The 17,955-nt window shown below is 43.1% G+C and overlaps 1 protein-coding gene across 2 annotated transcripts in view; it reads left to right on the top strand.

Annotated features, from left to right (window-relative positions):
* Positions 1 to 17,955, top strand: part of st6gal1 (ST6 beta-galactosamide alpha-2,6-sialyltranferase 1) — a 182,730-nt gene that overhangs the window by 65,087 nt on the left and 99,688 nt on the right. For both annotated transcript variants that reach the window (XM_021563263.2, XM_021563264.2), the window contains exon 6: positions 14,340 to 14,437. In XM_021563263.2, coding sequence (XP_021418938.1) covers positions 14,340 to 14,437 — 98 coding nt within the window. The remainder of the gene's footprint in view (positions 1 to 14,339; positions 14,438 to 17,955) is intronic.

Genomic DNA, 17,955 nt, shown 5'->3' with positions numbered 1-17,955 from the left:
TTTCGTGACAAAATATCGCGCTTAAAACGGGAACGTTTTTTATCCAAAAATGAAATAGCGCCCCTAGAGCTCTAACTGGTTAAAAATCCAACAGGATTTGGAGTGCGCTCCACCGTGGTTTTTCATATTGCAAATGTAACACAAGTCAACATCCAAAAGTAAAATTTTGAAAAACTGAACATTTTTTCTAAAACTTATCACCCCCTTAAAAAAGTGCTTTCTGGGCCGTTTTTCGAAATTCTTTAGATTTTCAAATCAAATCAAATCAAATCAAATTTTATTTGTCACATACACATGGTTAGCAGATGTTAATGCGAGTGTAGCGAAATGCTTGTGCTTCTAGTTCCGACAATGCAGTAATAACCAACAAGTAATCTAACTAACAATTCCAAAACTACTGTCTTGTACACAGTGTAAGGGGATAAAGATACATAAGGATATATGAATGAGTGATGGTACAGAGCAGCATAGGCAAGATACAGTAGATGGTATCGAGTACAGTATGTACAAATGAGATGAGTATGTAAACAAGGTGGCATAGTTTAAAGTGGCTAGTGATACATGTATTACATAAGGATACAGTCGATGATATAGAGTACAGTATATACGTATGCATATGAGATGAATAATGTAGGGTAAGTAACATTATATAAGGTAGCATTGTTTAAAGTGGCTAGTGATACATTTACATCATTTCCCATCAATTCCCATTATTAAAGTGGCTGGAGTTGAGTCAGTGTCAGTGTGTTGGCAGCAGCCACTCAATGTTAGTGGTGGCTGTTTAACAGTCTGATGGCCTTGAGATAGAAGCTGTTTTTCAGTCTCTCGGTCCCAGCTTTGATGCACCTGTACTGACCTCGCCTTCTGGATGATAGCGGGGTGAACAGGCAGTGGCTCGGGTGGTTGATGTCCTTGATGATCTTTATGGCCTTCCTGTGACATCGGGTGGTGTAGGTGTCCTGGAGGGCAGGTAGTTTGCCCCCGGTGATGCGTTGTGCAGACCTCACCACCCTCTGGAGAGCCTTACGGTTGAGGGCGGAGCAGTTGCCGTACCAGGCGGCGATACAGCCCGCCAGGATGCTCTCGATTGTGCATCTGTAGAAGTTTGTGAGTGCTTTTGGTGACAAGCCAAATTTCTTCAGCCTCCTGAGGTTGAAGAGGCGCTGCTGCGCCTTCTTCACAATGCTGTCTGTGTGAGTGGACCAATTCAGTTTGTCTGTGATGTGTATGCCGAGGAACTTAAAACCCTCTCCACTACTGTTCCATCGATGTGGATAGGGGGGTGTTCCCTCTGCTGTTTCCTGAAGTCCACAATCATCTCCTTAGTTTTGTTGACGTTGAGTGTGAGGTTATTTTCCTGACACCACACTCCGAGGGCCCTCACCTCCTCCCTGTAGGCCGTCTCGTCGTTGTTGGTAATCAAGCCTACCACTGTTGTGTCGTCCGCAAACTTGATGATTGAGTTGGAGGCGTGCGTGGCCACGCAGTCGTGGGTGAACAGGGAGTACAGGAGAGGGCTCAGAACGCACCCTTGTGGGGCCCCAGTGTTGAGGATCAGCGGGGAGGAGATGTTGTTGCCTACCCTCACCACCTGGGGGCGGCCCGTCAGGAAGTCCAGTACCCAGTTGCACAGGGCGGGGTCGAGACCCAGGGTCTCGAGCTTGATGACGAGCTTGGAGGGTACTATGGTGTTGAATGCCGAGCTGTAGTCAATGAACAGCATTCTCACATAGGTATTCCTCTTGTCCAGATGGGTTAGGGCGGTGTGCAGTGTGGTTGAGATTGCATCGTCTGTGGACCTATTTTGTCAATTACACGTGTAATACACGTGTAAGAACTGTATGAATATACTTTTGTCCAATTTTATTATCATTATTATTATATATATTTTTTTTAACTTGTGCATAAGGCATATATTTGTTTTGTCCATTTGCAATATGATTTCATAGGAAGTCAAAAGTCAAAAATAGCAAAAATGTAAAAAAAAAAACTTAATCACACCCTTAAAAAGTGCTTTCTGGACCGTTTTTCGAAATTCTTTCGAATTTTGTGTCAATTACACATGTATAAGAACTGTATCAACATACTTTAGTCATATTTTATTATAATCACTTTTTAAATTGTTTTTAAAACTTTTGCATAAGACATATGTTTTGTCCATTTGCAATATGATTTCATAGGAAGTCAAAATTCGAAAATGTGAACTTTTTTTCTAAACTTAAACTCACCCCCTTAAAAAAGTTCTTTCTGGACCGTTTTTCTAAATTGTTTTAATTTTTTGGTCAATTAAACCTGTTGTAACTAACCATCCCGGGTCCGGGAGCGTTGTCATCATCTGACACTAATTAGCATAACGCAACGGACATAAATATTGCTAGAAAATATTCCTATTCATGAAATCACAAGTGAAATATATTGAAACACAGTTTAGCCTTTTGATAATCACCCTGTCATCTCAGATTTTGAAAATATGCTTTACAGCCAAAGCAAGACAAGCATTTGTGTAAGTTTATCGATAGCCTAGCATAGCATTATGCCTAGCTAGCAGCAGGCAACCTGGTCACGAAAATCAGAAAAGCAATCAAATTAAATCGTTTACCTTTGATGAGCTTCGGGATGTTTTCACTCACGAGACTCCCAGTTAGATAGCAAATGTTCCTTTTTTCCAAAAATATTATTTTTGTAGGCGAAATAGCTCCATTTGCTCTTCACGTTTGGCTGAGAAATCGACCGGAAATTGCGATCACGACAACGCCGAAAAATATTCCAAATTAGCTCCATAATATCGACAGAAACATGGCAAACGTTGTTTATAATCAATCCTCAAGGTGTTTTTCAAATATCTATTCGATAATATATCCACCGGTTACAATTGGCTTTTCAGTAGGACCGAGAGGAAAAATGGCTACCTCTGTATTTTACGCCAGAATCACTCTGAGAGCCATCAGGTGACCACTTACGCAATGTAGTCGCTTACGCTCATTCTTCAACACAAAGGCGTGAAACTATGTCAAAATGCTGTAGACACCTTGGGGAATACATAGAAAAAGGAATCTGGTTGATAGCCCATTCACTGCTCAATAGGGACGCATCGGAACGCAGAGCTTTCAAAACATGAGTCACTTCCGGATTGGATTTTTCTCAGGCTTTCGCCTGCAATATCAGTTCTGTTATACTCACAGACAATATTTTTACAGTTTTGGAAACTTTAGAGTGTTTTCCAGCCGCAAGACGCCTACCAAAATGACGATCCCAGGGATCAGGAGCGTACCGGTCACCTCTGCTGAGACGCGGGAAACCTTTCAGTCCGGCTAATCAGGGAAGTGATGGAGTCCAGGTGAGTCTGACAACATGCAGGTGAATGTGACAGGTCTGCGTCTTAATGAGCAGCCTGGTGACCTAGATGCCGGAGAGGGAGCACACTTGACAGTACCCCTTCCCCGACACGCGGATCCAGCCGCAGGACACCGACCAAAATGACGATTCCGGAGATCAGAAGCAGACCGGTCACCTCTGCTGAGAGGTGCGGGAAACCTATCAGTCCGGCTGAAACGCGGGAGCATGGCGACCCCCTCCCCGGTGCGTTCGGCTCCAGCTGTAGGACGCCAACCTAAGGGTCAATCCTGGGGATCAGAAGTGGACCAGTCACCCCTGCTGATGCGCAGGAACCTGGCAGACCAGCTGAGGCAGGGGAGCTTGTTGGATTGTACAATATTTGCCCATTATTATTTTAAAGATTCTTCAAGCTCTGACAAGTTGGTTGTTGATCATTGCTAGGCTGCCATGTTCAAGTCTTGCCATAGATTTTTGACCCGATTTTCAAGAACATTCAATGTTGTCTTGGTAAGCAACTCCAGTGTATTTTTGGCCTTTTGTTTTAAGTTATTGTCCTGATGAAAGGTGAATTTGTCTCCCAGTGTCTGTTGGAAAGCAGACTAAACCAGGTATTCCTCTAGAATTCTGCCTGTGCTTTGCTCTATTCCATTTATTTTTATCCTAAAGAACGCCCTAGTCTTTGCAGATAACAAGTATACCCATAACATGATGCAGCCACCACACTTGAAAATGTGAAGAGTGGGACTCAGTGATGTGTTGGATTTGCCCCAAACATAACTCTTTGTATTCACTTTATAAAGTGAGTTTCTTTCAGTTTTACTTTAGTGCCTTATTGCAAACAGGATGCATAATTTGGAATATTTGTATTCTGTAAAGGCTTCCTTCTTTTGAAACTGTCATTTAGGTTAGTATTGCTTGAGAACTACAAAGTTGTTGATGTATTTAACCAGCTAAATTGACTGAGAACACATTCTCATGTGCAGCAATGACCCCCGGGGAAGAGTTATGTGGGAAGGAATGGACGAGCTAATTGGAAGCAGGGGATGATTAAGTGGCCAGAATGGTATGAGGGCCAGATTGGGAATTGAGCCAGCACACCAGGGTTAACGCCCCTACTCTTATGATAAATGCCATGGGATCGTTAATGACCACAGAGAGTCGGTGACAGCCATTTAACTTCCAATCTGAAAGATAGCACCCAACACAGGGCAATGTCCCCAATCACTGCCCTGGGATATTGATTTTAGACCACGGGAAAGAGTCCCTCCTACTGAACCTCCAACACCACTTCCAGCAGCATCTAGTCTCCCATCCAGGGAGTGACCAGGATCAATGCTGCTTAGCTTCAGAGGCAAGCCAGCAATTGCTGCTGGTATGCTGCTGGTTGATCCATCCTCAGTTGTCTCCTATCACAGCCATTACACTCACCATTGGCCTCATGGTGAAATCCCTGAGCGATTTTCTTTCTCTCCGGGAACTGAGTTAGGAAGGACGTCTGTATCTTTGTAATGACTGAGCGTATTTATACATCATCAGAATCTGTGTTAGAAAAAAGGTATTAGGTGAACAATAGGTGAGTAAAGAAATAAAACAAATAAAAATAACAGTAGCGAGGCTCTATCCAGTAGTGAGGCTACATACAGACACCGTTTAGTCAGACTGATTGAGGTTGTATGTACATGTAGATATGTTTAAAGTGACTATGCACATATGATGAACAGCGAGTAGCAGTAGCGTAAAAGAGGGGGTGGCAGGACACAATTTAGATAGCCCAGTTAGACAATGTGTGGGAGCACTGGTTGGTCGGCCCAATTGAGGTAGTCTGTACATTAATGTATAGTTAAAGGGACTATGCATATATTATAAACAGAGAGTAGCAGCAGCATAAAATAGGGGGTTGTTGTTGGGAGGGGCACACAATGCAAATAGTCCGGGTAGCCATTTGATTACCTGTTCAGGAGTCTTACGGCTCGGGGGTAAAAACTGTTGAGAAGTATTTTTTTCCTAGACTTGGCACTCCGGCACCAATGAGAATTGGGCAGTGCTCGGTCTGCCTTTTTCTGTAGTGCACAATCATGTCCTTAGTCTTGGTTATGTTGAGGGATAGGTTGTTATTCTGGCACCACATGGTCAGGTCTATGACCTCCTCCCTATAGGCTGTCTCGTCGTTGTCGGTGATCAGGCCTCCCACTGTTGTGTCGTCTACAAACTTAAGGATGGTGTTGGAGTCGTGCCTGGCCATGCAGTGAACAGGGAGTACAGGAGGGGACTGAGCATGCACCCCTGGGGAGCTCCAGTGTTGAGGATCAGCGTGGCAGATGTTGCTACCTACCCTCACCACCTGGGGGCGGCTCGTCAGGAAGTCCAGGATCCAGTTGCAGAGGGATGTGTTTAGTCCCAGGATCCTTAGCTTAGTGATGAGCTTTGAGGGTACTATGGTGTTGAACGCTGAGCTGTAGTCAATGAATAGCATTCTCACATAAGTGTTCCTTTTGTCCAGGTGGGAAAGGGCAGTGTGGAGTGCAATAGAGATTGCATCATCTGTGGATCTGTTAGGGCGGTATGCAAATTTGTGTGGGTCTATGGTTTCTGGGATAATGGTGTTGATGTGAGCCATGACCAGCCTTTCAAAGCACTTCATGACTACGGATGTGAGTGCCACCGGTCTGTAGTCATTTAGGCAGGTTGCCTTTGTGTTCTTGGGCACAGGAACTATGGTGGTCCACAGACTCAATCAGGGACGTGTTGAAAATGTGGGTGAAGACACCTGCCAGTTGGTCAGCACATGCCCAGAGCACACGTCCTGGTAATCCGTCTGGCCCCGCAGCCTTGTGTATGTTGACCTGTTTAAAGGTCTTACTCGCGTTGGCTACGGAGAGCGTGATCACACAGTCATCTGGAACAGCTGATGCTCTCATGCATTGTTGCTTTGTGTTGCTTGCCTCGAAGCAAGAATAGAAGTGATTTAGCTCGTCTGGTAGGCTCATGTCACTAGGCAGCTCGCAGCTGTGCTTCCCTTTGTGCTCTGTAAAAGTTTGCAAGCCCTGCCACATAAGACGAGCGTCGGAGCCGGTGTAGTATGATTCAATCTTAGCCCTGTATTGACGCTTTGCCTGTTTGATGGTTCGTTGCAGGACATAGCTTCTCGCACCTTGAAAGTGGTAGCTCTACCCTTTAGCTCAGTGTGAATGCCTGTAATCCATGACTTCTGGTTGGGGTATGTACGTACAGTCACTGTGGGGATAACGTCCTCGATGCACTTATTGATAAAGCCAGTGACTGATGTGGTGTACTCCACAATGCCATCTGAAGAATCCCGGAACATGTTCCAGTCCTGTAGTCCTGTAGTTTAGCATCTGCTTCATCTGATCACTTTTTTATAGTCCGAGTAACTGGTGCTTCCTGCTTTAATTTGAGCTTGTAAGCAGGAATTAGGAGGATAGAGTTGTGGTCGGATTTACCAAATGGAGGGAGAGGGAGAGCTTTGTACGCATCTCTGTGTGTGGAGTACAGGTGATCTAGATTTTTCCCCCTCAGGTTGCACATTTAACATGTTGATAGACATTTGGTAGAACTGATTTAAGTTTCCCTGCATTAAAGTCTCCAGCCACTAGGAGTGCCGCCTCTGGGTGAGTGGTTCCATGTTTGCTTATTTCCTTATACAGCTGACTGAGTGCGGTCTTAGTGCCAGCATCTGTCTGTGGTGGTAAATAAACAGCCATGAAAAGTATAGCTGAAACCTCTCTAGGCAAGTAGTGTGGCCTGCAATCTATCACAATATACTCTACTTCAGGCAGGCAAAATCTAGAGACTTCCTTAGATTTCTTGCACCAGCTGTTGTTTACAAATATGCACAGACCCCCCCCCCCCCCCCCTCGTCTTACCTGAGTGTACTGTTCTATCTTGCTGGTATAGTGTATATCCCGCTAGATAGGATATTACAGTTTTTGATGTCCCGTTGGTAGGATATTCGTGATCGTACCTCATCTAATTTATTGTCCAATGATTGCATGTTGGCGAGTAGTATTGATGGTAACGGCAGCTTTCCCACTCGCCTTCTCCGGGTCTTCATCCGGCTCCTTGTCCTCTGTACCTAAGTCGCTTCCTCTTGCAAATAATGGGGATGTCGGTCCTGTTGGGTGTTTGGAGAATGTCCTGTGCTTCCTGCTTGTTGTCGAAAAAATCTTTATCTAATCCGAGGTGAGTGATCGCTGTCCTGATATTCAGAAGCTCTTTTTTTGCCGTAAGATGCAGTTACAGAAACATTATGTACAAAATAAGTTACAAATAACGTGCAAAAAAACACATAACAGCACAATTGGTTGGGTGCCCGAAAAACTGCTGCCATTTCTTCCGGCGCCATTTTTTCTGACTTTGATTGGGAGTCCCATAGGGCGGTGCACAACTGGCACAGTGTTGTCCAGGTTTGGTGGGGGTAGGCCGTCATTGTAAATAAGAATTTGTTCTTAAACTGACTTGCGTAGTTAAATAAAGGTTACATTGTTGCCAATACAATAATGCAGAAAATACTTCACAAACCTTAACATAAACCATTAGTCAAATTGACCCCAGAATTAGTATATAAACATAATACCTTTAAAAGCCCAGTGCAGTCAAAAACGTGATTTCTCTGTGTTTTATATACAGTGCCTTCGAAAAGTACCCCTTTACTTTTTCCACATTTTGTTTGGTTACAGTGTTATTCTAAAATATATATATTTAATCCCTCAATCTACACACAACCCCCCATAATGACAAAGCAAACCTTTAAAAAAAAAATTAAAAACTGAAATATTGACATTTACATAATGGCAAAGTAAAAAGAGGTTTTTAGAAATATTACATTTACATAAGTATTCAGACACTTTATTCAGTACTTTGTTGAAGCACCTCTGGCAGCGATTACAGCCTCATGTCTTCTTGGGTATGAAGTTACAAGCTTGGCAAACCTGTATTTGTGGAGTTTCTCCCATTCTTCTCTGCAGATCCTCTCAAGCTCTATCAGGTTGGATGGGAAGCGTTGCTGCACGGCTATTTTCAGGTCTCTCCAGAGATGTTCGATCGGGCTCTAGCTTGGCCATTCAAGGACATTCAAAGACTTGTCCCGAAGCCTCTCCTGCGTTGTCTTGGCTGTGTGCTTAGAGTCGTTGTCCTGTTGGAAGGTGAACCTTCGCCCCAGTCTGAAGTCCTGAGCTCTCTGGAGCAGGTTTTCATCAAGGATCTCTCTACACTTTGCTCCTTCATCTTTCCCTCGGTCCTGACTAGACTCCCAGTCCCTGCTACTGAAAAACACTGCCACAGCATGATGCTGCCATCATGCTTCCCCGTAGGGATGGTGGTAGGTTTCCTCCAGACATGACGGTTGACATTTAGGCCAAAGACTTTCATCAGACCAGAGAATCTTGTTTCTTGTGGCCTGAGAGTCTTTAGGTGACTTTTGTCAAACTCCAAGCGGGCTGTCATGTGCCTTTGCTGAGGAGTGGCTTCCACCTGGCCACTAGGGAAAAGGGCGATACTTAGTCAGTTGTACAACTGAATGCCTTCAACTGAAATATGCCTTCCGCATTTAACCCAACCCCTGAATCAGAGAGGTGCAGGGGGCTGCCTTAATTGACATCCACATCTTCAGGAGCAGAATTACATATTTTTACTTTGACAGCTCAGGGATTCAATCCAGCAACCTTTTGGTTACTGGCCTAACGCTCTAACCACTAGGCTACCTGCCACCTCCTACCATAAAGGCCTAATTGGGGTAGTGCTTCAGAGATGGTTGTCCTTCTGTAAGGTTTGCCCAACTCCACAGAGACACTCTAGAGCTCTGTCAGAGTGACCATCGGGTTCTTGGTCACCTCCCTGACCATGGCCCTTCTCCCCCGATTGCTCTTGGTGATTCCACACTTCTTCCATTTAAGAATGACGGAGGCCTTCAATGCTGCAGAAATGTTTTGGTACCCTTCCCCAGATCTGTACCTCGACACAATCATGTCTCGGAGCTCTACGGACATTTCCTTCGACCTCATGGCTTGTTTTTTCTCTGACATGCACTGTCCTTACATAGTCAGGTGTGTGCCTTTCCAAATAATGTCCAATCAATTGAATTTACCACAGGTGGACTCCAATCAAGTTGTAGAAATATCTCAATGATGATCAATGGAAACAGAATTCACCTGAGCTCAATTTCGAGTCTCATAGCAAAGGGTCTGAATACGTATGTAAATAATAATTGCTACTAGTATAATAGTAACGATTACCTGCTGCATTCAAAGATAACCAACCTACAGTACTAGACCAATCTTCACTTGTGTCATGCTTGTTGTATTGAGTGATAAACATGGTAATGCATTCACCGATTGCACGTAAAGGAAGATACTTTTGCATATATATTGTATTTGCACACCCCTTCAAATGAGTGGATTCGGCTATTTCAGCCACACCCATTGCTGATGTGTATAAAATCAACCACACAGCTATACAAGCTCCATATACAAACATTGGCAGTAGAATGGCCTTACTGAAGAGCTCAGTGACTTTCAAAGTGGCACCGTCATAAGATTCCATCTTTCCAACAAGTCAGTTCGTCAAATTTCTGCCCTGCTAGAGCTGCCCGGTCAACCGTAAGTGCTTTTAATGTGAAGTGAAAATGTCTAGGAGCAATAACGGCTCAATCGCAAAGTGGTAGGCCACAGAACGGGACCGCTTAGTGCTGAAGCGTGTAATAAAAATCACCTGTCCTCGGGTGCAACACTCACTTCCGAATTCCAAACTACCTCTGGAAGTAACGACAGCACGAGAACTGTTTGTCGGGAGCTTCATGAAATGGGTTTCCATTGCCGAGCAGCTGCACACAAGCTGGAGTGGTGCCCTTTCCTGTTTCAGCATGACAATGCCCCCGTGCACAAAGCGAGGTCCATACAGAAACGGTTTGACGAGATCAGTGTGGAAGAACTTTACTGGCATGCACAGAGCCCTAACCTCAACCCCATCAAAGACCTTTGGGATGAATTGGAATGATGACTGAGAGCCAGGCCTAATCGCCCAACATCAGTGCGGCTGAATGGAAGCAAGTCCCTGCAGCAATGTTCCAACATCTAGTGGAACGCCTTTCCAGAAGAGTGGAGGCTGTTATAGCAGCAAAGGTGGGACCAGCTCCATATTAATGCCAATGATTTTGGAATGAGATATTCGACTAGCAGGTGTCCACATACTTTTGGTCATGTAGTGTAGTTCATGCTTTGTTATCCAACTCATCTTGTGTCCTTTCTGTCATCCTGTGAACCCTGTTCATTGCTGCTCGTGGCTATATTTTGTACATACTTTTTTGAATGTATCCTTAAGTATATTTTGTGGACATTCAAATTAAATATTTTTTTGAAAGTACTATATACTTAAAGGAAAGTTTATTTTTATTTTTTGCCAAATCTGTGTTTGATTTTAAGGTTAGGGTTAGCTAACATGCTAAGTAGTTGCAAACTAACAAAAAACAGTAAGTAGTAAAAAAGTTGCTAATTATCTAAAAGGCTAAAGTTGTCTGTGATAAGATTCCAACTCGCAAGCTTTGGATTGCACCCACCCCAACCAACCACCCTACTTTAGTTTTTGCCTTAATTAGCCAAAGTAATTTGAGTGTCCAAGATTTACATTTACTATGTTATATCTAGTCTATCACCTCAGGCTTGTTCTGCAGTATGTGGGCACACATAACACATAAACAAAGTCTTGAAAAACACCAATACATCCTTTTATTTAGATGTTGTACACTGGAAATTGTGTCATTACAAACTTTTTTATAGAATTGTTAAAAAAAAAATTAAAAGCCCCTTTTTGTGATATCCAATTGGTAGTTACAGTCATCTTGTCCCATCGCTGCAACTCCCGTACGGACTTGGGAGAGGCGAACATCGAGAGCCGTGCGTCCTTCAAAACACAACCGCACAATAAGGGTAGGTAACAACACATCAGTTACACTGATCCTCAACACGTGGGCCCCTCAGGGGTGCGTGCTCAGTCCCCTCCCTGTTCACTCATGACTGCATGGCCAGACACCAACACCATCATTAAGTTTGCCGATGACGCAACAGTGATCACCGACAAGACAGCCAATAGGGAGGAGGTCAGAGACCTGACCGTATGGTGAAAGGACAAAAACCTCTCCCTGAATCATATTTTTTGGTTTATTTAACTAGGCAAGTATGTTACCAACAAATTTGTATTTTCAATGACAGCCTAGGAACAGTGGGTTAACTGCCTTGTTCAGGGGCAGAACGACAGATTTTTACCTTGTCTGCTCAGGGATTCAATCTTGCAACCTTTCGGGTACTAGTCCAACGCTCTAACCACTAGGCTACCTGCTGCCCCAATGTGATCAAGACAAAGGAGATGATTGTGGACTACAGGAAAACGAGGACCGAGCACTCCCCCATTGTCAATCAGTAGAGTTTAACAACGGATGTAGGCTACATTACAAGTGTGTACGCACTCTCAACCATTGTGATATAATTAATTGGCACAACCATTGTTGGCAAATGTATTGCATATCTGTTGTTCCACCCGAGTGTAGACGAAGCCAGTTAATGCTCCAATTCATGTCAGTCACACTAAATTTAAATATTAATTTGAGTGATCTTAATTTTACTTAACACGAAGTCATACAGTGCCTTAAGCCGCACTTTTTCTTGGTCCTCCCTGCTGGGGTCAGGGGGCTTCACGTTCCGGAATCGAGGACAAATGGAATGGAATATTAACTAAGTATGCATAATGTATAAAGATATCCACACAGTGAATTAATTGGCCACATTTATTAATGAAAATGACATTTTAATGAAATATTTACCACCATTGTCTATACGGCACGCACAGTAATGGTGGCAGCTTTTGGTTTGCTGTGTATTTTAAAAACAATAGCACATAGTTACACCATGGGCAATAACAGATATGGAAATCATTCTCAATCTAAGTAACATCTGTAAATGAATGAGACCAGGTGTGCCTCGTCTGATTGCTGATACTATCTTTGTATATTTTCTTTTGAAAATCTGCCACTGAACCACACACTTCTATCTAGTGAGAGCGAGAACACAACATTGCATCGTTAATTAGCTGGTTGTCCCATTGAAGTCAACATTACTTTCATGGGAGACCTTTTAGTATGGATAAAGGCTTGAAAGCAGGTAAATAGACAAAAGAGTGACACCACCACAGCTGCATGAATGTGTGATCTCTCCATATGTTCATTTATCAATTTCCAAGCCCAACTAACTAGACAGAACAGTGTTCAGGCTACATTGTTGTCATTCAGTAAAGGTGTAGCTAGCTACTGTAACATTACTGTACTAGCTTACTGTAGCTTGCAGACTACAACCAAGCTAGATAACTACAAACAAACAATCCATTTCATCAACAGGCTTTTAGCCCTACTCCAGCACTTTGTATTTGAAACAGCTTTAATTTGAAGGTATTTTCATCCATATCGGGTGAACCGTTTAGAAATTACAGCAGTTTTTGAACATAGTCTACCCATTTTAGGGGACGAAAAGTATTGGGACAAATTCACTTATGTGTATTAAACATCCGGAAACAACTTTATTGACCTCTAGAACTAGATCTATTCAATCTTCAACAAAACCCAAGTCAGTAATTAATTGAGGAAGTCATTATATATGCGCGCAAGTCTGTAAGTCAATCAAATGTAGTTATATAGCCCTTTTTACATCAACAGATGTCACAAAGTGCTATACAGAAAGCCTAAAACCCCAAACAGCAAGCAATGCAGATGTAGAAGCACTGTGGCCAGGAAAAACTCCCTGGAAAGGCAGGAACCTAGGAAGAAGTCACTTTGGATAAAGGTGTCATATATGATTATATATTTAATTCTTTAGAGTCTAAGACATTGGGGGAGGGGGGGGGGGGGGTGCTAAGCTGACATAAGGAATTGTTTTAAGATGGTCATACTATGTATCATTTAGCTATTTGATTTGGAATTTTAGGACCCCTTTAGGTATCAACAAAAATATATAAATACATGATTTGATAAAATATAGATTTTGGCCTTTGCTATTAAAACCAACATAAACACATTGAATAATACATGCATAAATGGGAAAATAGACAGAAAATAAGACATCATAAGAAACAAGGTTTTTGAAGTATCTGTCCTAAATCTAGGAGATATAAGAAAGCTCAGGAAACCTGTTTTTGCTTTGTCATTATGGGGTATTGTGTGTAGATATGAAGGGGGGGGAAACAATTTAATAAATTTTAGTATAGAGCTGAATTACATAACAAATGTGGGAAAGGTCAAGGGTCTGAATACTTTCTGAAGGCACTGTATATGTATTTGACACATATTTAATGTCCAGTGAGTCCAGTGACACTTGTGTGGGTTATAGAGCAAAATCGAGTTTTGTAGGTCAAACCGTTTGGACACTACAGACATTTTTGTGACCGATTTTTGGGATGTTCTGACAAACACCGCTCTAGCTCTGTCACCATCCACCACAGATGTGGAAGTACAACACTGGCGGATGCGGTGGACTGAGACGCATCCAATGTGTCCTGTTTGGCTCAGTTGGTAGAGTATGGCGCTTGCAATGCCAGGGTTGTTGGTTTGATTCCCATGGGGGACAGTATGAAAATGTATGCACTCACTACTGTAAATCACTATGGACAAGAGTGTCTACTAAAATGTAATGCAAAAAAACCTCATATCTCTAGCTTGAACTGACACATTTTGATGGGGCGTCAATCGACTCTAGGGGATTAATTAAGAAATAAGGCCCAAGGGCGTGTGGTATATTGGTCATTATAAACACAATACAATATACAACCATACACTCCACCTGAATCTAAATACAGATTCGGATGCAAAACTGAAATATGTGGGCATCTCAGAAATGCATTCAAAAAAGCTTATAAGCCCACTTTAGTACAGCATCTGTAGCTTCAATGATTCCAAATGAATGATGTATATATAAATACTGTACTTATTTATCATTGTCCAACCACAGACTCCCATGATGCAGTGCTGCGGTTCAACGCAGCGCCCACCGTGGGGTACGAGAAAGACGTCGGCTCCAAGACCACCGTCCGCCTCCTTAACTCCCAGGTAAACACACACACGCCTAGTATCTACGTTTAACCACACACCTACACAGTCATTTTTTGTTGTTGTTGAGTGAACTTAAAACAATCAAGGCAAACAGCTGCAATTCGATTTCTACTGAACTGAGTCATGGCGCTGGAGGGAATAGCAGCCATTTTACGGGCTCCTAACCAATTGTGCTATTTTGTGTTTTTTTGAGATTATCGTAACTTTTTTTGTACACAATATTTCCGTCATCGTTTCCTATGGCCGAAAAGAGCTACTGGACATCAGAACAGCGATCATTAACCTCAATTTGGATGAGGTTAATGATCGCTTGAATAACCCAAAGAATTGAGCTACTTTCTCGGATGTGTTCTTGCTCATACGAGCACCACACTTCTTCTTCTCCCAGAGGAGAATGACATACCGCTCATCCTCGACCAGGCCCAAATCCCAGACACTTGAAAAAGGAAGAGGCGCCATTATAGAGGCCCGCGTGCGGCATACCTGACGAGACTATGTCTGAAAGTGGATAAACTGCCTCGACCCTCGTGCAATCACTGGAGAATTAACTGGACGAGCTCCATTGGAGACTATGCTATCAACGTGATCTGAAGAACTATAATATCCTATGTTTCTACGAGTCGTGGCTGGAAAAGGACATGGAACATTTTAATCTAGCTTTTTTTTCTGGCCACCGATACCTTAAAAAAAAGGTAAGGGCATGGTACAGAAAACCAATCAGTATCTGGTGTAACCGCCATTTGCCTCATGCAGCACGACACATCTTCTTCACAAAGAGTTGATCAGGCTGTTGATTGTGGCCTGTGGAATGTTGTCCCACTCCTCTTCAATGGCTGTGCGAAGTTGCTGGATATTGGCGGGAACTGGGACATGTTGTTGGACATTTCCATCCAGAGCATCCCAAACATGCTTAATGGGTGACATGTCTGGTGAGTATGCAGACCATGGAAGAATTGGGACATTTTCAGCTTCCAGGAATTGTGTATAGATCCTTACTACATGGGGCCGTGGATTATCATGCTGAATCATGAGGTGATGGCGGCAGATGAATGGCACGACAATGGGCCTCAGGATCTTGTCACGGTATCTCTGTGCATTCAAATCGCCATCGATAAAATGCAATTGTGTACGTTGTCTGTAGCTTATGCCTTCCCATACCATAACCCCAACTCCACCATAGGGCACTCTGTTCACAATGTTGACATCAGCATACCGCTCTCCCACACATGGTCTGTGGTTGTGAGGCCAGTTGGACGTAATTCCAAATTCTCTAAAACAACATTAGAGGCAGCTTATTGTGTTGGGTGACAAAACTGCACATTTTATTGTCCCCAGCACAAGGTGCACCGTTGTAATGATCATGCTGTTTAATCAGCTTCTTGATATGCCACACCTGTCAGGTGGATGGATCATCTTGGCAAAGTACAAATGCTCACTAACAGTAATTTAAACAAATTTGAGCACCAACATTTCTGGGATCTTTTATTTCAACTCATGAAAAATGGGAACAACACGTTACATGTTGCGTTTATATTTTTGATCAGTGTATTTACCAAAAGAGTTTAAATCTATAGTTTTCGTACTGGTCTTCTTACCACCACAAACCCATTGCTGGCACGAAGATCGCACTCAACAAGCTGTATAGGGCCATAAGCAAACAAGAAAATGCTCACCCAGAGGCGGCGCTTCTAGTGTACGTTATTTTAATGCAGGAAAACTTAAATCCATTTTACCTAATTTCTTCCAGCATGTCATCTGTGCAGTAGAGGTGAAAAAACTATAGATTAACTTTACGCCACACACAGAGACGCACACAAAGCTAACTCTATTCTCCTGAATCCTGCTCACAAGCAAAACAAACAGGAGTACCAGTGATGCGCTCAATACGGAAGCGGGCCTATCAGATGAGCGAAATGCCTTCCATGCTCACTTCATGGCAACCAACACTGAACCGTGCATGAGAGCACCAGCTGTTCTGGATGACTGTGTGATCACTCTCTCTGTAGCCGATGCGAGTAAGACCTTTAAACAGGCTAACATTCATAAAACAGATTACCAGGACGTGTACTTAGAGCATGCACTCTCCCTGACCCAGTCTGTAATACCTACATGTTTCAAGCAGACCACCAAAGTCCCTATGCCAAAGAATGCCAAGGTAACCTGTCTAAATGACTATCGCTACATAGCACTCACATCTGTAGCCATGAAATGCTTTGAAAGGTTGGTCATGGCTCACAACACCATCATCCCAAACATCCTGGACCCACTCCCAATTCGCATACCTCCCCAACAGATCCACAGATGACGCAATCGCTAATGCACTCCACACTGCCCTTTCCCACCTGGACAAAAGGAACACCTACGCGAGAATGGTTTTCATTGACCACCCAACTTGTTGTGGGAAGCTTGTGGAAGGCTACCCAAAACGTTTGACCCAAGTTAAACAATTTAAAGGCAATGCTACCAAATACTAATTAAGTGCATGTAAACATCTGACCCACTGGGAATATGATGAAATAAATAAAAGCTTAAATAAATCATTCTCTCTACTATTTCACTTTCTTAAAATAAAGTGGTTATCCTAACTGACCTAAGACAGGGAATTTTTACTAGGATTAAATGTCAGAAATTGTGAAAAACTGAGTTTAAATGTATTTGGGTAAGGTGTGTGTAAACTTCCGACTTCAACTGTATATCGACGGGGCTGTAGTGGAGCGGGTTGACAGCTTCAAGTTCCTCGGTGTCCACAAACACACCAACACAGTCTTGAATGCAACAACAATGCCTCTTTCTCCTGAGTAGGCTGAAAAGATTTGTCATGAGCCCTCAGATCCTCGAAAGTTCCACAGCTGAACCATTGAAAGCATCTTGACTGGCTGAACCACTGCTTGGTATGGCAACTGCTTGGCTGTAAGGCGCTACAGAGGGTAATTCGGACAACCCTGTACGTCACCGGGGCCAAGCTCCCTGCCCTCCAGGACCTCTATACCAGGTGGTGTAATAAAAGGCCTTAAAAATTGTCAAAGATTCCAGCCACTCAAGTCATACACTGTTCTCTCTGCTACTGCACATCAGGCGATACCTCAGCGCCAAGTCTGGAACCAAAACGCTCCTGAACAGCTTCTACCCCCAAGCCATAAGACTGCTGAACAGTTAATCAAGTGGCTACCCTGACTATTTGCACTGACTCTCTAACACCGGCTCTATGCACACTCACTGGACTCCATCCACACACTCAGACATGCTACATTGTCACACCATAACACACATACATTCACACACACAAAACACACAATTTGTACTTACTTTTTAACTTTGCATTGTTGGGAAATGGCTCATAAGTAAGCATTTCATGGTAAAGTCTACACCTGTTCTATTTGGCGCATGTGACAATTAACATGTTATTTGATTAGTTCACTCAACTTTGGGGCAGAAAGGTTTTGCTAACTTTAGGGATCTGCATCTTTCCCTTTCATATGTATCTAGCTAGATACATGGCCTCCTATACAATACAG

Source organism: Oncorhynchus mykiss, chromosome 15, assembly GCF_013265735.2.
Source record: "Oncorhynchus mykiss isolate Arlee chromosome 15, USDA_OmykA_1.1, whole genome shotgun sequence".
NCBI classification, from domain to species: Eukaryota; Metazoa; Chordata; class Actinopteri; order Salmoniformes; family Salmonidae; genus Oncorhynchus; species Oncorhynchus mykiss.
The sequence above is the reverse complement of the archived record's forward strand: the minus strand, read 5'-3'. Positions and strand labels throughout refer to the sequence as shown.